The sequence below is a fragment of the Lodderomyces beijingensis genome (genome assembly GCF_963989305.1).
Source record: "Lodderomyces beijingensis strain CBS 14171 genome assembly, chromosome: 1".
Taxonomy (NCBI): domain Eukaryota; kingdom Fungi; phylum Ascomycota; class Pichiomycetes; order Serinales; family Debaryomycetaceae; genus Lodderomyces; species Lodderomyces beijingensis.
Genome location: NC_089970.1, coordinates 548,885 through 571,146, shown reverse-complemented (window position 1 = coordinate 571,146; position 22,262 = coordinate 548,885). Strand labels below are relative to the sequence as shown.

The 22,262-nt window shown below is 45.1% G+C and overlaps 8 protein-coding genes across 8 annotated transcripts; 1 reads left to right on the top strand and 7 right to left on the bottom strand. All coding sequences in view use genetic code 12, as the record gives it.

Moving 5' to 3' along the window:
* Positions 1–14: 14 nt before the first annotated feature.
* On the bottom strand, positions 15–1,757 carry LODBEIA_P02340 (uncharacterized protein; the record flags this gene model as incomplete). Its single annotated transcript, XM_066972328.1, has 1 exon — positions 15–1,757. One exon carries the CDS (start codon positions 1,755–1,757, stop codon positions 15–17), a length of 1,743 nt encoding a protein of 580 aa, XP_066827172.1.
* Positions 1,758–2,186: 429 nt separating this feature from the next.
* LODBEIA_P02330 (uncharacterized protein) lies at positions 2,187–4,940 on the bottom strand (the record flags this gene model as incomplete). Its single annotated transcript, XM_066972317.1, has 1 exon — positions 2,187–4,940. One exon carries the CDS (start codon positions 4,938–4,940, stop codon positions 2,187–2,189), a length of 2,754 nt encoding a protein of 917 aa, XP_066827171.1.
* Positions 4,941–5,653: 713 nt separating this feature from the next.
* Positions 5,654–6,412, bottom strand: LODBEIA_P02320 (uncharacterized protein; the record flags this gene model as incomplete). Its single annotated transcript, XM_066972306.1, has 1 exon — positions 5,654–6,412. The coding sequence occupies one exon, from the start codon at positions 6,410–6,412 to the stop codon at positions 5,654–5,656; it is 759 nt and encodes a 252-aa protein (XP_066827170.1).
* Positions 6,413–6,845: 433 nt separating this feature from the next.
* LODBEIA_P02310 (uncharacterized protein) lies at positions 6,846–9,227 on the bottom strand (the record flags this gene model as incomplete). The annotated part of the gene is made up of 1 exon (XM_066972295.1): positions 6,846–9,227. The coding sequence occupies one exon, from the start codon at positions 9,225–9,227 to the stop codon at positions 6,846–6,848; it is 2,382 nt and encodes a 793-aa protein (XP_066827169.1).
* A 2,642-nt stretch (positions 9,228–11,869) lies between these two features.
* LODBEIA_P02300 (uncharacterized protein) lies at positions 11,870–12,673 on the bottom strand (the record flags this gene model as incomplete). The annotated part of the gene is made up of 1 exon (XM_066972284.1): positions 11,870–12,673. One exon carries the CDS (start codon positions 12,671–12,673, stop codon positions 11,870–11,872), a length of 804 nt encoding a protein of 267 aa, XP_066827168.1.
* Positions 12,674–13,047: 374 nt separating this feature from the next.
* On the bottom strand, positions 13,048–14,067 carry LODBEIA_P02290 (uncharacterized protein; the record flags this gene model as incomplete). The annotated part of the gene is made up of 1 exon (XM_066972272.1): positions 13,048–14,067. One exon carries the CDS (start codon positions 14,065–14,067, stop codon positions 13,048–13,050), a length of 1,020 nt encoding a protein of 339 aa, XP_066827167.1.
* Positions 14,068–14,409: 342 nt separating this feature from the next.
* On the bottom strand, positions 14,410–16,692 carry LODBEIA_P02280 (uncharacterized protein; the record flags this gene model as incomplete). The annotated part of the gene is made up of 1 exon (XM_066972261.1): positions 14,410–16,692. One exon carries the CDS (start codon positions 16,690–16,692, stop codon positions 14,410–14,412), a length of 2,283 nt encoding a protein of 760 aa, XP_066827166.1.
* Positions 16,693–20,389: 3,697 nt separating this feature from the next.
* LODBEIA_P02270 (uncharacterized protein) lies at positions 20,390–21,700 on the top strand (the record flags this gene model as incomplete). The annotated part of the gene is made up of 1 exon (XM_066972250.1): positions 20,390–21,700. The coding sequence occupies one exon, from the start codon at positions 20,390–20,392 to the stop codon at positions 21,698–21,700; it is 1,311 nt and encodes a 436-aa protein (XP_066827165.1).
* Positions 21,701–22,262: the final 562 nt, after the last annotated feature.

The following is a 22,262-nucleotide window of genomic DNA, read 5'->3' as shown; positions in this document are numbered from 1 at the left end:
AAAATGTATCAATTTTATTCTCGTCGCTGGAGGATGCTGTCATGACCTGAATGAAGTTGATATCCACTATGAACGCCGCTTGTGTAATTGGGCTTCGGCAGTAGGAAATCCTCGACTTCAGCCTCTTCCTCGTAATCCAGCGGACGCAACACTTTAATAAATTCAATAAAATCCATCATGTACTCATCGGTAAACTCATAAGCATCCGAGCCGTTCAATTCCATTTGTTCCCAAACATCAACCTCCTCGGACTCTACCAAATAGTGTTGGTTTTGCTGTTGTTGTTGTTGTTGTTGTTGTTGTTGTTTCGGAGAAATCAGCAATCCCACTTCATCGTCCCTCACTAGCATCCGCTGCTTCTTTTCCCGGTTCCTCCTGTTGTAGTTTTTGTCGATCCTTAAATGCAAACCGGGGATGATGTCGATGAGGTACAAGAACACACACGAAAGCACAAATACATAGGCGCTGGTGACAACCACGCCCAAAAGCTGATACCCAAATTGCTTCCAATGCCTCACGATCCATCCCCCTTGAGAGTCGTATAATTGATTAGCAAAAAGCCCCGTGAGCAAAGACCCAACGATACCTGTGACGCCATGCATGGCGAAAATGTCCAATGCATCATCGATGCGGAAGTAATACTTGAGCCTCGTGGCAAGATTACAAGCGGCGGCACCGACAACTCCAAACACGATTGGTTTCCAGAACTCGCTATTGGACGTGATATAGCCTCCTCCCGGTGTGAAAGCAACTAAACCGGCCATGACCCCAGACGAAAACGAAACCATTGAAAATTTCCGCTTTCCATAAATCAACAAAGCTTCAGCTTCAGTTTTAGCAGTTGTGTTTGCTTTTGTTTCTGTCTCTGTCTTTTCCACATCGCCTTCTTTGCCTGAATCCAGCTGCGAGCTAGGCAAATCCAACTCAGACAAAGCACCATCACCCAAGGGCACAGAAGACACCATATAATCAATCGCGGTCCAAACAATGGCACCCGAGCACGCCGCCAACACGGTGCTGAACATAATAAACACCGAATTGTACGAGAACCGGAAATCACAGCCCGCCATGAACCCGATCCAACCGAAAAACACCAAAAAGGTGCCCACTATGATATACCCCGTATTTGAATGTCGATACTCACTCAAAAGCTTGGGGTTTCGAGGACCCAAGATGTACGAGTACGCGAGACACGTGAATCCCGACACGATATGTATACAGTTGCCACCAGCGAAATCCAACACATGCATCCTTGCAAGCCATCCATTCTCGCTCCAGAACCAATACGTCACCGGGTTATAAATGATCACCGACCAAACAAAGACAAACAAGAGCATGGGCATGATCCTGCCGCGCTCAGCTATGCATCCGGGAAAAGTCAAGGCACAGCATATGACCTTAAAGAGCATGTTGAAAAGGAAATGGTTGATAATCAACACGCTGCCTCTGGTATTGGTGAATTCTTGCAGGAAGGAACCTTGGATCTGTCTCAAGACGACATAGTTGAGATTGCCAATGAACTCATTCGAAGCTTCGGAAAAGCAAAGCGAATAGCCCCAGATGAACCAGTCAATGATGATCATGGGCGAAGTGAGGATGGGCACGGCGAACATGGTGAGTGCCGAGCGTCTCTGCGTTAACCCGGAGTAGAATAACGCAACGCCAATGACGACGAGCGGTAAGAGTGAAGTGCATAGTAGCATGTATAGCGAGTTTACACTCGTTGTCAAATCTAGTGGCTCACCATTTGTAGTCATGATTTTGGGAAAGAAAAAGGAGTAGGGGAAAGGATGAGATGGACAATTGGAAACAGGCTGCCTGCACTCGACCTCTTCAACCTTCCGACCTTTGTCTGATTTATATATCTCACTAGAGATCTTGCTGCTGCCGCGATGATCAACCCTTCAATCGCCAGTGCCTCAAAAAAAAAAAAGATAAAAACCCTTTACGCAGATTCACGCAAGATAGGGCTAACAGTGAACCAAGTCAAAAGTGAGATCTGGAAGGGCCACAAGCCGCACACTCAGCACTAAATAACCCAGGGAGAACTTATCATCACATATATATTCACTACACACAACTCACTCAATACAGTTCCAGAGAAAGTGAAGGCCCCCCCAAAAGAAAGAAAGTAAAAAGGACAAAAAAAGAAAAAAAATTATTGCAAAAAAAAAAAAAAGAAAGAATCATAAATCATTGTCATTCTTGGTTTGAATCAACTTGTCAAAAGGATTCATACCATGCTTTGCAAAGTGTTGTCCCATCGATTGTGCGGGCGCAGTCATGGGTCCAGCGTTATATACCCCTAGTTCATGAGAAGTCAACACCGACAAAGTTGGTTGCAATTTATTGGGGTTCCGTACTGGTGCTGGCCCGCTGGAAAAAGTCGCCGTTGAAGGCAACGTTGGCGCGGCAGTTGGGCCAAAGGGAGGAATGCCACCGGGAGTGGACTGCGTCAGTGGCTGCTGCTGTTGCTGCTGCTGCTGCTGCGTTAAAGGACCAGAATTCTCTGTCAATAACGCCCTGTACGACGATACATCCAACATGTAGGTGACGTCCTTGGCGGAGTTGGTCAAGTTGGACATTGAAGCGCGCACGTCTTCCAAGATGGGCAAGTCGACCACGATGTCCTTGACAGTGGCCAAGATTTGCACGATGGACTTGAGGAAATGGTTCACGTCCTCAGCAAAGGTCTTTTTGGTTATAAGCAGCGCATTGTTCCGGATGGTGATTAGTTTGGTGGTGAGACGCTTAACAATTTCTAGTGATGAGGCACAAACGTTGGCAAGTTCCTTGATTTTCGCCGCCATCGCTGGCAGCACGGCAGTGGGGTTTTCCATTGCTCCCCGGTTTACATCCTTGTTCAACTCGGTAAAGATGGTTTGTGCGTTGGCGGTTGCCGACTCTATCGCAGAATACAACTTTTCGTCCACGTCGTCAAGCGAGGCCCCGACATTGTAGCTAATGGGACCCAACTTATTCTGCTTCGGCTCTCCAATCAAACCCAAGTTCAAGCTCTTTTGCGACGCTGGTTTGGTGGTGAGTATTGTATATGCATTGTGCAACTCGTTGAACGAGCCATAGACTGATAGATACAACATCCGAATAAAGCACACGTCAATCTTGCCAACAAACTTGGTGATGCTCTCCTGCAACAAGGACATGATGGCCTTGAACGACCCAATGCAGGCCCTCACCGAATTGGTAACCAGCTCCGAACCCCCATCGTCGTCCTCAACCAATTCCAAGTCTTCGACAAGAGCATCGATGTTTGACTTTGCCCCGTAAAGTAGAGACACCATTCTCATGGCAACTTTCTTGTCGCTGCAAAACCCAGTGAACCGCCGCACAGATGTTTGCAACTCGCAGAATGCAAACAAGATCTTTCGCGATACCCGGATGATGGTTGGATTTATGTGCTTTTTGATATTTTGCATCTGGGGGGCCCGCTTGGGAGATCCTTCCATGGTCACAGGGACCCCGCCTGCTCGCTGTGGTGCTTGCGGCTGGCCAATTGCAACGCGTGAGTTGGGGTCTAGTGTCTGACGAGGCTTTTGAGACCCTGCAAGACTAGCATCGCTCTTGCCAGCACCTTCATCGGAGGGCTGCTCCTGCAAAGTCGACAACCTTCGGAAATATGCATTTGACTTGTATTCAGCGTCGGCAATTTCGCTCTTTTCCAAAATGTGGTCAATTTCCTTGAACGTATTTGATCTAGATCTAGCCAGTGCATGGGTCAGAGCATGGGCCAGAGCATGGGCCAGGGCGTGAGCCGGAGCTGGGACAGGAGTGTTGAGACTGCTTCCAAGTGAACCCTTTGCCACAGGAGTAAAGATGGGGTTCTGTGGAGTATGGTGGCCTGTAGAGTTAGGCGTGGGAGTAGAACTAGCAGTATTATTAGTTGTTGTCACATGCGTGGGGAGTGGGGAATTGGTGCCAGCAGAGGCATCCGATGCGGGCGCGGTATGCGATACACGTTCCGAATCCACCGTTTGAGGCACAGTGGCTCCCGGTACCGTACGAATGTTTCTGTCTGTGTTATTCTCCGTATCGTCAGCGTTGGAAGTTTCTTCCATCTTTTTCATAATCAATCCCATCCTCTTGGAAGCTTTTGTTGATTTGGTTTTAGAAGTTTCATTGACACTTTGGGACCTTGTCATTCTCGGCAGTGTTGACGGAAGAACAGTACTAGCGGTAGCAGTAGCAGTAGCAGTAGCAGTAGCAGCAGCAACAGCAACAGCAGCAGCAGCAGCAGCGGCGTTGTTGTTGTTGTTGTTGTTGTTTTCATGGTGATAAGTGTGATGAAGGTCCCCATGAATATTCATGCTCATTGTTGATGATTCCTCCAACTTTTTGTTTATGAGGCTGGCATTTGATTTGAGATAATTTTTCAATTCACTCACCCACTCTAGATGAGAGGTTTGCTGTTGCAAGGCCCTAATCTTTTCCCCCGACGGTATAACCAACGGATTTCCGGAAAGTTCAATAAGGTTCAAGTTGTTTAGTTCGCACAAGCTGGGAAGAACGTACCTGATCTGGTTGTCCTTGACCGATAGCGCCTTGAGATTCTGCAACGATCTTATCGAGTTGGGGATCTGCGTAAGCTTGTTTGAGGAAAGATCCAACACTTCTAGACTCGGAAAATAATTGCCAAAAACTTCATTTGAAATATGGGATAGCAGATTGTGATGCAAATCAAGAAACTTGAGGTGTTTTGAGATCTTGTATATACTTGTCGGGAGGTCGGTAATGCCGTTATTTTGAAGCGATAATTTCTCAAGTTTCAATGGGGGATCATACGCGGTCAAGTGTAGATATATGGTGTCGATTATCTCCTGAATCAGTACGGGAAAGGACAAGCTACTAAGTTTCAAGGTCCTATGTTGCAATAGCGATTCACGTTGATCCTGGAGGAGTGTTTGCAAATGTGATCGACTCATTCAGTCAGCTTGAGGGGGGGCAGGTGTATACTATAGTGAAAATGATGAAAAAAGTATGCTCAAGCGGACTTTCTATCCAATGTCAGTTTTACTTGTTTAGCAAAAAAAAAAACGAAAGTGACTGTCTATCAATTATGAGATCGGTCGATGCTATGATATTATGATATTGCCGTGTATATGATTGTTAGAAATATATGGTGGTGCACTGTCTCTAAATGTATGTGATGTATGTAAAGTTGGTTTTTTTTTTATTCCTTTCTTTTCTTTCGTTTCATGCCTCGCTGATCTTGTGAATAAACAAGGGGCCTTGGACTCTGGCGACGATTGTCACCAAGTATCAAATTACGTATACATATAAAGCAGAGCAGTGAACGGAGGTGTGCTTATTGGCATTTTTGACAAAGGATGCTCTAAGAAATCCAGTAGTAGTAGTAGCAGTAGTAGCTGGAGCACTTGAAAAGTAAGCAAGGATGCAGTCAAAAGGGTGGCGACGAACGCTTGATACAAAAACCACCCCCGCCAAAAACTCTGGTGTATGTCTTTTTTTTTCAGTTCAGCGAGTTTCAACAACCGCGACCACCCATCACCGCCTACAGCGGTATGTGGTGGGTGAGGTCGGTGGTGTCGGTGTTCAACTGTAAAGCCTTGCTGATACAAGGCAATTCATGCACGTGATTCGAGTCATGATGTTCATTTTTCCGCTTCTACTCAATCTATACCGCTACTCCTCTCAGTTTGGCATCGGATCGTTCTTGCCATACAGTCTTGCCACTGCAGCTACAAACCTGTTTATCATTTTCCCAAGCTCCGGCAGATCTCGCAATGACACCACAAAGCGAATCCTCGGTGATTTCATTCTCTAATTTTGACAAAATGACACTGCGTCCGATCAAATCACAGATGTTGAGTTTGGCTTGGAGGAAACTCTGGCCAGAGTACAAATCATGCAAGCCGTTGTTTTGCAAGCTTGCCGCGCCAAGCGAGTTGATAGTAGTCAGCAGATTCGAAGGCTCATCCACGTCAATCGCCGGCAATTTGTAAAAACATGAACCCGTAGAAAACGCCCCCCTTGACAAATTCCCCGATGCCCGTATCGAGGGATAGTACCTCCCCTGGGGCAACCCATTCACGGTCAAGTCGAAAATGCTCAGGTCGTCCGACACTTGAACTATACGAGCTAGACCTTTCACGGGTTGTTTGATATCCTTGGGGTCAAAGGACTCTAGGATACACACCGCGGCAGAGTCGGGTTTTCCCGTGCCTCGTATTATGGCGTCCTTGCCCGTGGATTGAATCGCTTTGACGATTTCACTGGGGGCAATTGTGCCGTGCGTAGTCACAAGGTTGCGGTCCAAGTTGATGTCGAATTTAGTGAGGCCCAGGACCGGTTTGAGGGCTTGTGCGATCGAGTCGACGCATGATTTGCATTCCATGGGCACAGCAAAGACTATTTCAAAAGGACTTGCGGCCATTGGAGCGAGGGGATAACGAGTCATGGTATGGGCTAGTGTGTGATGATGATTGGTGAATCTGTTAGAAATAAAAAAGAGAAAGTTGTGGATAAATCACTGCATAAACCGGTGTGATTAGTAATGTTCGCGAGACCGAAACTCCTCCGCAAATTCCCACAACCCACAACCCCCACCAATCCTCTACAGACAAAAGACGAGACAAGAGCACCACCATCGGCCCAACTTCACCAACAGTACGAAACAAATCCCAGAAAGTAAATAAATCTATAAATTTTGAAACTATTTGCAAAATACTATAAATGTGATTAAGTGGCCTTCTTCCATTTTCTTTTTTTTCTCTTTTTTTTTCTCTTTTCCCCCTTCAATTTCAACTCTGCTCCAACTTATTGAAGTGAATCTGGCTGCTTCTTCTTATCCCACTGCTACTGCCTCTTCATATTTTCAAGCTACTCATTCTACGACGACCAGCATCTAACTTTCCAATTTCGGTCGAGTCAGCAATAATCTCACCTTCGCTAACTTCTTCTTCTTCTTCTTCTTCTTCTTTTTCTCCGGCACCCAATTTAGTACAGACCCAAGTCGAAGCATACATATTGACTCGATCAATGCTGGTGCCGCTAACTCTAGTGGCAGCAGGTGCACATTTGAAACCCAACTCTTCAAAAGTCTTGATGTACCATGGGTTCTGCGAAGCCGATCTCAACATGACTCTGCCGCCTTCCACGAGACACTTTTTCACGGCGCTGATTTCGCTAATGGCGTCTTTGCCGTTGGGCTCAAACCAGTCCATGTGGTCCATGATGATGGCAATGGTGATGGACTTGGTCGATAATCTGGCAAAGACATCGTTCAAAGTGTCAGTGTGCAAACGAATATTGTCAATTGGAACTTCGCCATCAGTGGATTTTTCACCAGTTAATCTCTTGTAACCTTTAGTGGTCAAGTAATCGGGGCAGTTGGTTCTGGTGTATGCCCCGATCAAACACAAGTAATAGAAGTAATTGTCGTCCACGATCAACGATCTCTCAATCAATGGCTCCAAAGTGTCAATCACGTAGTTTATCACCGAGGGACCCATCATCTTGGCCTGGTTCACGGGCACACCCAAAGCCTTCCAGAGGAATATCGGGTTACCAATCAACAATGAGCCCACGATGGGGTTGAACATCGCGGGCTTAACGTGATCAAGCCAGATTTTCTTTTGTTCTTCCATAGTAGTAGCATTGCACATGGCATGGACGTATTTGGTAACACCGCAAGCTTTGAAAATCAATCTGCCGAGTCTCAATGCCCATCTGGTGGATCCCGTGTCGTAGAGACCACTACCAGAGAATGCTTTTGGTCCCTTGTCCATCCAGTACTGGAAGGCCTGCGAGGACATGTGGGGAGCCAATTGGTTCATCAACAAGTCTCTAAAGCCCTCGATGCGGCCTTCGCCAAACATCTTCCAGATTTGTTCTTGGGTCAATACTCTAAAACATGCGAGCTTCAATTCCAACAAGTGGCCCTGGCATGGGTTCAAGTCCACGGCGTGGATACGCTTGGGTGGGTCGGGTAACGTTGCATAGCTCAAGATATTGTCACCCGCGGAGGTGATGGCCAACACGGTGTCGTCTTTGCTGAATTTCAAGATATTGTGGTCTTCCCTGGGATCTTCCCACGTGAAGGCGTAAATGTATTGGTTTTTAAATTGTTCATACAAGGGGTTCAACTCGTCGTAGTAGACTCTCCACACTTCCTTTTGGTAGTACATCGATGGGAAGGGCAAGTTTTTCTGCAAGTTGGAAATGGCAGCTTCGTGGCCTTTTGAAACGGGGGCATTGATCAACTTGGTGTTGATGGGAGTAGTCGAAGGGGCAAGATATGGCGACTCGGTAGCTAACGAGTTTAACCTGTTCAAGATTGACGTGGATCTCGACTTGTCGCACCCGATCCAGATATAGTAGGGGATCTTACCCAAGGTCTTGTTGTACGAGTTGACAGACTTGATTGTGCCGAATTTGTACTCCAAATAGTTTCTTCTTGCCGAGTCCAAAAAGACACGGTCAGCTTCAAACCAGATTCTCCAGAAATTACGCAAGATCCAGGGAATGTTTCTGTTGACCAACCCGCCAAGAGTATTGATTCTGCCCATTGAGGTGTCATTGCTCTGAATACCGAAGTCCACAGTGGCAATGATACCTTGCTTGTCCAATTTAGTCACGGCATGGTCAATTGCCGCGTTAAACGTTGGAATCATCGATAATGAATACGAAAAAGTGATCAAGTCAGCAGTCTTGTAGTCAATGTCAAAATCACAAGCATCTGCAACCAACACGTGGACATTGTCCCAGTTGTGGCTAGCAAATCTGTTTCTGGCAACTTCACACAAGGAAGGGGAAAGGTCAACCAAGTAGACGGCTTTGAAATTTTTGGCAATGCTGCTGATTCTGTCCATAAACTCAATGTTGGAGCCAGTACCGCCTCCAATATCGATCCAAACCAAGTCGGATTTCTTTTGCAAATGGGCAATTGCCAACTGGAGACATTCTTGTCTGCCTTTCAACAAGACGGCTCTGGTAGTGTCGTAGATATGAGCTTGGTTCTTGTAAAACAACTCCAAATTCTGTTGTTGGTTGTTTTTATTGTTTTTCTCAACCGATTTCTTGTGAATCAAGGGCTTGATGAAACAAGCCCAGCAAAACACGAGGATCGAGTTGACGGTCTTGTTCAATTTTGCAGTAAAGAACACTAAACCGCAAACCAACGACACCGAAGTGAAAATTTGGAGCTTTGTAATGTCGGACGGTAACACTTCAAATATAAGATCGGACATTGGTGAAAAGCTGTTTTGATGCTATATGAGGAAAATTCACAATTATAAAAAAAAGTAAAGGGAAAAAGGGGGGAAAGAAGGGGAAAAATTGTTGAAATACCAGCTGGCTTTTTTTTGCTCTTCTTTCTGTTTCCGAGTGACTGATCACACTGACTTGTTGAAGGAGTGGAAAACCTATTTGGGTTGGGGGGGGGGTATGGTGTATGTAAATAGGTGGTTTGGTTTTTTGGTTGAAGTACTAGGAAAATAGGCTGCAAAAAAAAAAAAAAAATGTCGGTTTTTTCTAGATAGTTGCAAAGATTGTGAAAGTTGAAAAAATCTTTCTGAAAGGAACTTGACGTGGGAAAAAGAGTGAACAATTGCAACGATATTTATATCACCTGTCTCTCAACTCGACTTTGAAACTTGTAAGCTACACTATTTTGCAAAGCTAAAGTGTAAAAATTTAGAGCGTGTGAGACGTGTGTTGAAATATTTAACAAGCGTGGGGACATATATTTTCCCATCTTAGATAACGCACGCTTTTAATTCCCTCCCTCCTCTCTCATAACTCACCACACCGCACCCCCGTTAACTTCACGTAGGTTGGCTTTGGTTGAATGGTTAAGAAAAAATAAAATTTTATGTTGCCATAATGCCTTTCTCCTGAGAGCTGTTCCCTGTCTCTCATTACAACTACATCCACTCCGACCGAGTGTCTGACCCTGTCTCTCTGCCTCTCTTTCTAACCCCTATGAGTAAAGCTCACCAACCGTCCCACGTTCTTAAAACAGAAATAAAAGAAAAAAAAAATTAAACAGAGAGAGAAAAAAAAATTTAGAGCCTAAAACCAAACCAAGCCACCACCACCAAAGCAAGAGAGTTCCACATGGACAGATATGTGTGTATGAAAACCGTGGAGGGTAGGAGGGGAGGGGGTGACATAACCAAGCCAACAGTTCAACGAACTGCAATTGCCCTGTGCGATGGAAAATAGACCACCAGAAGAGCCAGCTAAACCACGGAAGCAAAAAACACACTCCACACTCTCGTATTGTTGCAATGATCCGTTGACGAAAGAGAAAAAAAAATTTGAAATTTAGAAAGGGCGCTGCATTTTGGTTCGTGTCACCAAGCACCACTACAATAGAGATCAAATTAAACAAACAAAAAAACGAGGGCACGTTTCCCACACCTTAGACATGGCCATATCTCTCTATGTAATTCTGTTTCTCTATCTCAGCCAACCCAGGCAAAGAGAAAGAGGGCACGTTTTTGGTTCGACTACTTCTATTGGTGAAATGGCTGAAACAAAAAAAGCACAACAAAGGAAGAGATATATCTCCACGTACATATCTTGTGCTCACGCTCACGTTTTAACTCTCTTGCTCACGCTCACGTTTCTACTCTCTTGCTCTTGTTGGGTCCCAACGTCAGAGCCATAGTTTCAACAGGATGCTATTGTTGACCCAGGCACATTCCAGCCCGCGTGCCTGCGTGCCCTCGTGCCCTCCCTCCTCTCACTGCTTTCCTTCTTGCTCTTTCCATCTGGCCCTGGTGCCTAGATACCCGATACACAAGTCCATCACCTTTGAACTGCTCAGCTTCACTGGAAAAAGTTTCACATGTAAATGTTCTCCGAGTGAGGGCATTTGCAACAATCGCAGCTGCAACAATCCCAACAAACTTTCCTCTCTTCTACCACCACTGCTACTGCTATTCCCTGCTGTTGCCAATACTATTATAATTCCTCGCTTTTTGCTTTTTACGCTGGCATATGACAAACGCTTTCTCTTTCTCCAGCCGAGACGACACAAGAAATTATGGTTCCTAAGGTGGTTCTTATTTTCTTCTCCTTTTCTTTTCTTTGCTGGTTTCGGGATTAACAGAGAGAGAGAAAGACACCCACGTTTGGTTAGAGAGGTTGTATATGGATTGGACTAAACCGTGCTATGGTTGGCTCTAATCCGGAGCATCCAATGTTCCCCTCCTAATCTGCTCTATCGTCCGAGGGTTCAATAATCTGTGCAGTTTGTGAAAGGGTCATTTGACGTGGTGACAATAGGGGCAGGGGGGAAGAGTAGGGGGGGAGGTGGAGATGTATTTGCTTGCCGACATTGACATTGACATTGAAGCAAACGTGATACGTTTGAAATATTTATTTCGACCCCCAGACCCACCCACGCACGTACATACTTACTGACTTACCCAATCCAACCCCATTAGCCAACTCGATAGAAACCGCCCCAGTCCTTGGGCCGTGACTCTTGCATACAGGAAAATGTCTTGGAATCGCTGGGTTTGATCTCCATTGCCCCAATTCGGTTACCACCAGTGTGACAGCAACAACGACAATAACAACAACCTTTCTTCTGCTATTTCTTCTACTTCTATTTCTACTTCTGTTTTAGTCGTTGCGTTTATTTGTAGAGATTTCACGCGGGGGATCAGATCCATTTTCAACTTGTCCCCTCTCCCCTCCCCCTCAGTTAAGAGCATCTTAATTCCGATAGATTTTATCCTAACCCCAAGATAGTTCAGAATTCAGACTCAACCCCCCCCCCCCCCCCCCTCACACACGGTTTGATTAATTTAACGGACGACCCATAAAGCAAGTGTACTATCATCGTTATTATTATATTATTTTCCATTAGTAGTAAAAACTATCTATACTGATTCACCAAATCCTCATCTTCATCTTGTAATCGCCTCAACAAATAATCAACTTCCACTTTCTTCGTCAAGGGGATAATCCACTTCTTATATAAATGAGCAATAATCTCCGGATTCACTTTATTCTGCACGTTTTGACTATACTTGAGCGAAGGGTCAATCCCATAGCTTTCCGCCTTGACAACCAATCTTTCCAAGATCTTTGCTTCGACAGCACTGTTAGTGATTGATTCTTCGATGGCTCTTTTATCCTGGGCAAGTATAAGCTTGATATACAATGGCTTATCCAGCTGGTATTTAGCCTCAGCTACAAACTTGCCAAAGTGTATTCTTCGCGAAATCGCTTGAAGACACTCAATGTCACACACGGAAGCCGAGCCCAAGTTCTCCATCTGCTCGCCTTCTTTACAACTCACCTGCGGCACAATCTCCTCTACGTAAAACTTCATAATCTCCGCATTAACATTGATTTCATCCGAGAATTTAGCCAAGATCTTGGGATAGTTGATGGCGGGCAAAATGGGCCGTTTGATCAAGTGCGGGTAAAATGGCGTCTCATCGGGCGCTTCGTATCTCCTAAGCAGCGAATGCACCAACTCCATCTGCAATAGCGCCCATTCGAGGAAACTTCCCCCCCATTCCGGTATGGGAATCTTCTTTGGTTCGTACACTGATGGCGAACTATAGAACTGCGATCGTTCTATGAGGTCAAAGACGATGGTGTCTTCCATTCGCACTAGCGCTTGGCGGATGTTGGCCAAGTCTAATACAGTTTCGGGCTTCATAAAATCCATAGCTTGGACGATGACGGTGGTGGTGGTTGGGAGGTGAGTAGGAGCAGTCAGTACAGATCTGAGGAATTTCAACATTCATAGAAACTCCACCAGATTTCTCGGATCTGTTGAATTTGTTCGACGAAGACTATTTTTTTTTTTTTAATTTTTTGTTCTCTCTGCTATGCGTGAGCTGGAGCGCAAAATGCGGGGATAAACACAGTATGAACCATGACTCCATCCTGATTTCCTATCTTCTGTGAAAACTATTAAAAACCTTTATATGTGGCAGATTGAACTGGCTGCTCGTGCTACATGCATGCCATTGATTGTTCCTACCCCCCTTCACGTCTACAAAAGGTCCAAAAAACCGCACTCTCTATATATAAAACCCATTAGTCCTCTCTTCTATCATTTGCCCATTGCTTCTCCTGTTTACTCCATTTATTGACCTTATTCTGCGCATACTTGACCAACAACTCATGATCACTAGGCTCAGCGGCCCTTCTCTCCGCAAACGGATCGATTTCATCTCTTCTTTGCTCGCCCAGTTCAAGCATATCATCATGCTTCAACTTCGCCGAGCTTCGTCTCGAAATCAAAAATTTCCTCACGTTGTCAGCTTCTGAAAAACTGTCGATATCGCCAGCGCCAGCGTAGCTCTGGTTCAAATCCTTCATCGATTTCAAATTCAAGCGGTGCGTCTCCAACAAGTACTGATTGGTGCGGTCTATCGCGTTCATAAACTGCAACCCAAACGACAACGCCCCCACCGCCAACACCCCCATGAGGATCTTGTACTTGTTCTTGTCAAACTCCTCCCTTGTTGGAGGAGGCCTCTTGTATTTCATCTGATAGTAATCGTTCCACGTGCCCGCGGACCAAAAGGCCTCATCGTGCTGGAAATCAAATCTCGTTCTATGAGCATTAGCTCTCCGGAACGCCTCAAAGCTTTCAGTCGTGTACGCTTCTCCCTGCGGACCGCGGCCGGTGCCCTTGAAGCGGCCCTGTTGGTCCCAGCTGGTAGTCTGGTACCGATTATACGCACCTCTTCGTCTAGGGTTCTTCAAGATGTCATATGACTCCTGGATAAGGTCAAATCGTTTCCTCTTGGTGTCGTCAGACATCACTTGGCCGTATTCATCGAGCAAGTCGAGCGAGGTGTCTGGGTGGTAGATCTTGACTAGTTTCACGTATCTTTGCTTGAGTACTGTGCTGAGCTCCATCGTCGACATGCTGATGTCCTTGGAGGAGAGACCAAACACTTCATAAGCGGTTGGATGTCTCGATTTGGGCCAGTCGTGCAAATCTAATCGCTTGTGATGGTCAGTGGGGGGCTCCCCGGATGTGGCATATTTGCAGCAACAGAGGCGACTCACGGAACGTTGCTCTATGTTTCTGACCAAAGAAAACATATTTTTTTCGAGAAAAAGAAGATCAAACAAACTATGGGTATGTATGCTCTGTGATATACTTGAGCTTTAGTTGAGAGTGGGAAAAAATTGACGTGTGGAAGTTGGGGCTGGAGAGTAAAATTAAACTTGCGATAAATGGGGAAGGGAAGCGAGAGGGTAAGGGGAAAGGTAGGCCGTGTAAACGAAGCCGCGATTGCCTAATTTGGAATGCCATCATATGCTCAACATATACCTACATATTCTAATAACCTGAGATTTACATTTGAGAGGCGGATAGGCTGCGGTACCAATGACAATATCAAGAGGAGTCTGGTTTGTTGTTTTGTTGTCTTAAAAACAAGCTTAAGATAAAGCAATACCGTATTCGTCAACCACAAACTTCTCCCAGTCATTCTCAAACCCCATCAACTTCTTTCTCTTTCTAAACTTGCGACTGTTGGTGTCAACGATACCTACACTGTGCAAATCGCTATTGTCCAAGTCCCGCTTCTTCCACACGTCTAAAATGACCTGCTTTGTTCTGCTTATATTTCCAAGATCATTCTTGCCGAGCTTGTCGAGAAGCTTCAACGTGGTGTATCGCAACTCTTCACAATCAGGGTTGAAAACCGAAATCTCAGCCGAGGCAACAAACACACTCCAGATTAAAGGCGCGCACCATTTGTAGTCATTCTCCAATACAATGTGCCGAAGTAATTGGAAAATTTGCTGCACCAAATTCTGCACCATCTCATCTTCGGGGGTCATGTTCAACAAGCAGCAGTTCAAATACAACTCAGCTGTAAGACTCTTGACATCACTAGCTAGCAAGAAATGAAACTCGTCCTTTCTCAAGCCCATGTCCAGCAAATAGGCATCGAGGTCCTTCTCCATGGACGCTAGGTAAATGTCCACCATGCGGATATTTGTAGCTTCGATTTTTTCTCTTAGCCGGTTGCATTCGAGCAAATATTCCTTTTCATTCATGGCCTTCTTGGTTCTCTCAAAGGAGAGATCAGTAATGTCGGAAATAAGCTGGATCAAACGGCGGTCGCACCCCATCCAGCTCACGAGGTTGACTTGTCCTGGCGCTGCCACGGTGGTCATTCTGCTGTCACTTGGAATCAAGTTGAGGCCAGGTTCTTGACAAGCTGTTCTGCCGACGGATTCATGGTAGTGTAAAAACTCAAGGCCAAATTCCCAAAGCGCCTGCTTCGAGCTATCATCATTCGGCACTATCAAGTTGGTGGACGTGACGAGTATCTTGCAAAGTCCGAGGTACTCGATCCATTTGGGATTGGAGTTGTTGGCAACTTCAAACTTGACTAAAAGCACAAGGGCCGTTAATGAATCCGTCACTGAAACCTCGGGACCAAAAGGGATATTATTCAGAAGCTGGTCCAACAAGGGCTGGATCAAGGAAAGACCCAATTTCTTGAAATGGAAGGCCTTTTCGAGCCACGAAGTTTTGAAATCCGGGTGCTCGCACCGATGCGACAAAAACATCGAGCCAACGGCAAGCATCAAGTAGAATAAACAGTGGTTATTCTGGTACAATTTCACCAAAAAGCTAAGGTCCAACCCGCTTTCAATAACAATCCGTCTCTCGTCATGATGATTTATCGGCGACACTTGCATGCAATGCATCGGCTGGTCGCCGATGGGACAAAGTATCGGCGAAAGGAAATCGATATAGTATTTCAAAGCAAAATCAATCGAGCTCGCGTCGTGCTCCAAGAACTGAATATCATGAGGAACAATCGACGACTGCAATGAGCGACACATCCGTGTCTCTTGCGACTCGGAGCCTTCAATGTCCATCTTAAACACATTGACAAATTGTAGACTATCGCCATTCTTGATCTTTTGGTAAAATGATTTCTTGCCCCTGAGCACCAACTCATCGGTGGTGACCCTATTAGTCGAGTTTATCCCTTCTCTTCCAAACCGCTTGCCCTGCAATTCAACATCTTCCTTAAACTGAAGCAACAATTTATAAGTGCACCTCGAGTCACTTAGTTTACACTGCAGACAATGTGGCTTGCTCTTGTCGCATCTGATTTTTTTCAAGCGGCAAGACTCGCAATCGCGCCTCAGTCTCAGGGCACTTGCCTTGGTTTTGGTGATGCTCGAATTGGTAAAGCTCGACAGGGTGCTCGATTGCGGCAGCGTTTCAAAACTCAGCTGTGTTTCTAAACTTCGGTTCAAGCTTGGTCGATCAAATCCAGCATCGGCAGCATCGGCAGCATTGGCAGCATCGGCAGCATTGGCAGCATCGGCAGCATCGGCAGCAGCAGCACATGGGATATTTCTAGCGGCAGGCTGGGTATATTGAAAAGATTGTTCGTGCGTCAAATGTGGGGGATGAGCTACGGAAGCGAAATCATGACCCCCCAGTGTATAATTCAAGTGCATATCTTCGTACGGCAAAGGCAAAGCTGACGTCGTTGTTGTTATTGTCGTTACTGCTGCTGTTGCAGCTTGGTCACTCATTTCCCCCGTGGCCATGTTGGGGTAAAGCGGAAGAGGAAGGTATTCCTGGTGCATCATCTCGTGCAAGTCTGGCACCTGGAATGGGTCCTGTTCAGCTTCGTCAAAAGGTTCTCCGCCAAACGGGTTCAAGTTATAATTCATAATAAAGTCCATTTCCTGAGGTTTTAACGTCTATGATTTTTCAGCTTAGCGAATAGCAAATGGAAAAAGCACCCGGGAAATGATCGACGAAACCCCATCCATATATATAGATAGATATTACAGATGGATGTAAAGGTATTTCGTCCAGAGTTACTAAAATCGGGCAGTTTATTGATGTGCTCAATTGATTCTTCCGTTCGTGCAGCATTAGCACGGTTACAGATGCACAAAGAGTGAGGTAAAATGCATCACTTCCTGATAGCAAAGCCCGTCCATGAATAGGTCCTATCTCCAAAACAAAAAGAAAAAAGGACAGTTTCAGGTGCTCGTAGGAAATCTCCAAGTTTCTTTTCTCCGACGTTTGAAAGAACCGAGCATTTCTGGAAAACATCAAAGATAAAAGATAATAAAAGTAGGAAAAAAAAAAAAAGATGATCCGGTGCATCAGCGACGAAGACAAGCAAGCACCTCGCAATCGACATATCTTTTTTCTTTCTGACTAAACAAAACCAACTTGAACACCATGAGGATCAAAACGAGTGAAAGATTGATACTATTATTGGCTATCGAATAATTAACCACGTAGAGCACCACACACACACACACCCCACACTTGACTCGCAAATAATTTGCTCACTCCCCCAGGCATGTTTGTTCGTGGCTCTGGCTCTTGACAGCGCTTGATTTTGTCACTGTTCATCCCACTAACTCAGCCAGCCAGGCCGACGGAGACAAGAAGCAGAAGCAGTAATCTTTTAGGTTTGCGCTATCACCTTTTTTTTTTGGTTTTCCGCTTTCATTTCAGGTACCACCACCAAATTGTGCAAGTTATAGACCGGTTGTGGTCACCGACTTTGTAGGCTCCTAACCGTGCTCAGTTCCAGCATGTGTGTTCTGTGGCCAACCGTATCTGCAAGACTAACCGCAATCGAGCTCCTGCGTACACACTTTGTCTGACCTGTCTAGTTGCTCGAATATTTCTTCTAAGCGGGCCGATTACTTGACCAGTACTGCAGGTTAGCTAGTTTCAAATACCACGGGATAAAAGCAACCTTTCTCTTTCTTATTCTTTTTTTTTTATTTGGCTTTAAATGCTTTACATGCGTCTTGTCAAGAACAATCGAAAAAGGTGTGATGTTGACGCATTCACGGTGGCGTTCAGTAATATCTCTCTATAGCAAGGAATCGAACATTCGTCAGCGTTGGCAGACTTACAGGAAAACGTTAGCCGCCAGAAACAAAAAAAAAAAATCAGTGTGAGAGGAAATGATCATCAAACACGCCAATCTTTGCACCGGAAAAATCTTTATCAGGGGTTCGCTTAACTGATCCGGAATCGACTTGGCAAAAATTACAAGCAAGTGGATTCCCCCAACTGAACGAGACCCTTCAGCGCATGAACAGTTTTTCTTTTCTTGCTTTTTTTTTTTTACACAGCGACGCCGCCTACTTGGGTGACCCAGGGTGTGGATGATAACGGTCTTGAACTCGATCTTCCTCGATTGTCGACGGCATTTGAAAGAAACACGATTGTTGTGAGTCTGTCGAATTGCCTCACGGGTGTCATTTGTAATTGGTGGTCGTTGTTGTTGTCGCTGCGTTTAGACCGAATCCTGGCTTTTTTTTTTCTGTTTTTTACAATCATGCGTCTTATGGTGGTTGAGAAAACGAAAAAATCCTTCGATTTGTTTGTTTATTGATAATCTCTGGATTGTTTGGAGCAAATCTTCTAAGGCTGTTGTTGTGGTGGTGCAGTTGATTATGAATAGGTGTCAAGATTTCTGATGATCAGCAGCTGCAATAGCAAATGAAATGTCTCCAGAATTTCTTTTTCCCGTTTTAGCTGAGAGCTGTCACAGCTTGAAAAAAGAAAAAAAACTACATACTATTGTAAAGTCACTGGTGATGCACGACGGAGAGAATTGCGCTTTTTCCCTCACGCGCATTTCCCGCTACAAACCCACATCATTGGGGCTGGGGGGTGAATGCGATAACACGCACGCATATCCCTGAGTGAGCATCGTTGGCTGGTTTGCACCAAGACTCTTAACCGATAAGGCTATAGTTTATGGGCTGACTTTACGCAATCGAAGGATCGATATGCCGTTAAAATAGTCACGTCATTCACCCACGGATACGAAAGCGCAAAAAAACTAACAAGTGAGAGAATACTTTAGCAAAAAGGGAAAGCTAAAGCCTCGAGTGTATTTTATTTTGCCAAAAACTAAACAAACTTAACAAAGAAGGTGGCGAAGATAGGTTGGGTGGTTGGTTGGTGCTTTGCTGGATAGTAACAACAATATCCAAAATTAGAGCTTTCGGGAATTGACCGTGTTGTCGATCGACGAGAATGTGTTTGTCCATAGTCTTGACCTGTTTCCGCTATGGGAGTCCTTTTTCTTTATTTTTTTCTTTCTTTTGAGAGAAAGAGAGACAGCGTCAATTGCTGACCCCCAGGTTGGTGAGGAATAACGAAAGACCAAAAAACTAGACCCAGAGTGAGACACCTCAACACATGCCACTCAACGGTCAGCACTTTCTCAACATCCGTCGTGGGAAGTGTACAACAAGGGCTGCAAGATTAGATCAAAAGCAATCAATCTGTATAATTTGTCTTTTCGCAAGCCACTTGGTAAGCCTCTAGCCAATTTCGCCATCCCTTCATTTACTCCGCGGAATATTCTCGGTGCGAACCCAAATCTGTCTCTCTCTCTATTACACACACACATACAGATTGCCGAATCGAGCTGTAAACAGGAGCAAGTTGAAACGGATGGAAATGGAGAAAAGCGCAAAATGTGTCATACGCCACAATCACAAGTGAAAACCATGATGCAACAAAAAAAAAAAAGAATTTACCGGCTGCGTTCCCCGAAAGATTAACAAGGATATACATGTTTGCCTGATGACACATCATAACCAAAAAGCAAAACGACTTTTCAACCGTGGCTGAAAAGAAATCCACTCAGCACAGAAAAAAAGGACTTTGTTTTGGAAACCGGTATAAAGAACCACACACAATTCCAAGGCTTTGAAATTTTTATGGCACAGATTGCGTTGTTGAGAAACTTGTTATCCGCCGCCCCCGGGATGTTTGGGATAAGAAACAAAAAAAAAAAAGAAAGGAAAGCGCAAAAGGAACAACTGTGATAATCTTCTGTCCGGCGTCTCATCATGTCATTCACCCCATTGGCTACGCTTATCGCGATTGCTGCAGAGAGGGAAGAAACTTTTGCTCAACGTACACTTTCCTCTTGTTCTTGCCGAGTGCGCTACTGTTGGTGCTGGATCAGAATGCGGTACCGGACCGCCCACGCGTGCATCGGTAGATCATGGAAAAATAAAAAACTAAAGAAAAAAAAGAAGAAAGTTGTCTGACGTGTAAATCACGTCTGAGGGTTCCCTCTTTCTCCCAATTTTGAAATCCCGTGTGCTCCAGCCACGCCTCCAGTCACCAACAAATCACATTCATCGATAGGCAGGTTTTGGCAAATATTTCCTAATCGAGATCATCCCTTCGGCCGAACTCCTATAACCCAACCAGCATTCAACCCCTTCTCCTTCTCCTTCCCCATCTCCTTCCCCATCTCCCTTCCATTTCTGAATCATGTCACTTGCTAGGAGATGTTTCTATTTTTTCCACGATGAGATTGGACTCCACACACTCAAAAGCGCAAGCTATGATGTTTACATGATCATCCTCCTCAGGATGATCCGATTGGTCGGATTTGGCTCTACCTCGTTGATTCTTGCAATTTACTTGAAAGGGCTCGATATCGATGAATCCTTGATTGGTATTTTCATGACCGTCACCTTTTTGGGTGATTTGATCTCGTCGTTTTACCTTGCGCTCATTACGGACAGGGTCGGTAGGCGCAAGATCTTGATTTTGTGCTGCTTGTTGATGGGGATCACGGGGTTGACGTTTAGCATTGTCGACAACTATTACGTTCTTTGCACGGTTGCATTTTTGGGGATCTTGACTCCCTCAGGTGGCGAGGTCGGGCCGTTCCGCACGATTGAACAGAGTGCCATTGCCAAGTTGTGCGACACGAGCAAGGATCGTTCGGATATTTACTCGTGGTATACTTTTTTGGGCATGTTTTGTGGAGCGTTTGGCTCTTTTCTAGCTGGGTTCATCGTTGATCTTACGAGAGACGTGTGGCAGTTTAGTGACTTGCAGAGCTTTAGGGCTGTTTTTTGGGTTTACACTGGGTTGGCTGTGCTTAGCACCGTTTTATGTCTCCTGATCAGCCCCAAGATCGAAGTGGATAAAACGAGACGCGATGAATCTGTCCTCGTCGCTGACGAAGCAAGTCCATTGATTGCTTCTGAGGTTGCAGCGGATGGAGCGGATGAAACGGCCGAGGGAGGGTCAGAGTCGGCCACCACCACAGCCCAAAAAAAGAGCAGGGTTTTCAATTTCCTTCCTCGTCATTTATCTACCCATACATACGTCATCATCGTCAAGATTTGTGTTTTATTTGGTCTTGACTCGTTTGCGTCTTCGCTTACGCCGCTATCATGGATATCATACTATTTGAAACACAAGTTTGAGATTCCCTCTTCATTCTTGGGTTCAGTTTTCTTTACAACGGGGATCATCAGCGGCATAACTTCCTTGGCTTCAACGTCAATGACCAAGAGGTTAGGAGCAGTAGTGACCATGGCAGGAACCCATTTGCCAGCGTCATTCTTGCTCACTTTGATCCCATTCCCACTGTCAATACAAACTACAGTGGCCATTCTTGTAGTGCGGGCCTCGATGCAGTCGATGGATGTCGCACCCAAACATGTATTTTTGGCAACGTTGGTGCCGGACGAAGACCGTACTGCCGTTTTCGGATTCGTCAATGTCGTCAAGACCCTAGCTCAGATCGTGGGACCTAGCATCGTGGGAGTCTTGACAAAGAACGGGTTGCAATGGGTTACATTTGTCGTTGCCGGTTCACTAAAGATTATTTACGATTTCGGAGTCTTGATCACATTCATGACTTATAATAGACACATAGAACATTGAAAAAGGGAAGAAAAAGGAAGAAAAAAAGGAAAAGAAACAGGATAGGCTAAATAGAATTATTTGGGATATACAGCAGTACACGCAGTTTTGCAGGAACCCCATCTCCTAAACACTGGCGTTTTCTCAAATGCCTATACGAACATGCAAGTGTGCGCAGTTCCGATATATTTCAGTAGCCACTAGTTTTTTTGTTTACAGACGTGATAGCGTGAGATTTGTTCGTAAAGTTTAGCTCGCGGGAACTCTTACACAGAGGTAGTTTGGGGATGAAATTGAGGGAGATAGGATCGACGTTGCGGAAAGAAAAGTACATAAATCGCTCAGGATTGGCGACTTGACAGAGGATGGATTTTGCTCGACAAAGAGCAGTTGAATCCGGGAAAGTGAAAAAAAAAAAGGGAGCTGCCAGAATGTATATGGAGAGAGCGCATGTACACCGTAAACATTCAGCCGATTGCGTATCATACATATTTTTTCAACAAAACACACATTCTTTTCTTACTTTTCTTTTCCTTTCTTTTTAAAAAGCAGGTATTCGGATTGAAGTTCCTCATAAAAATTA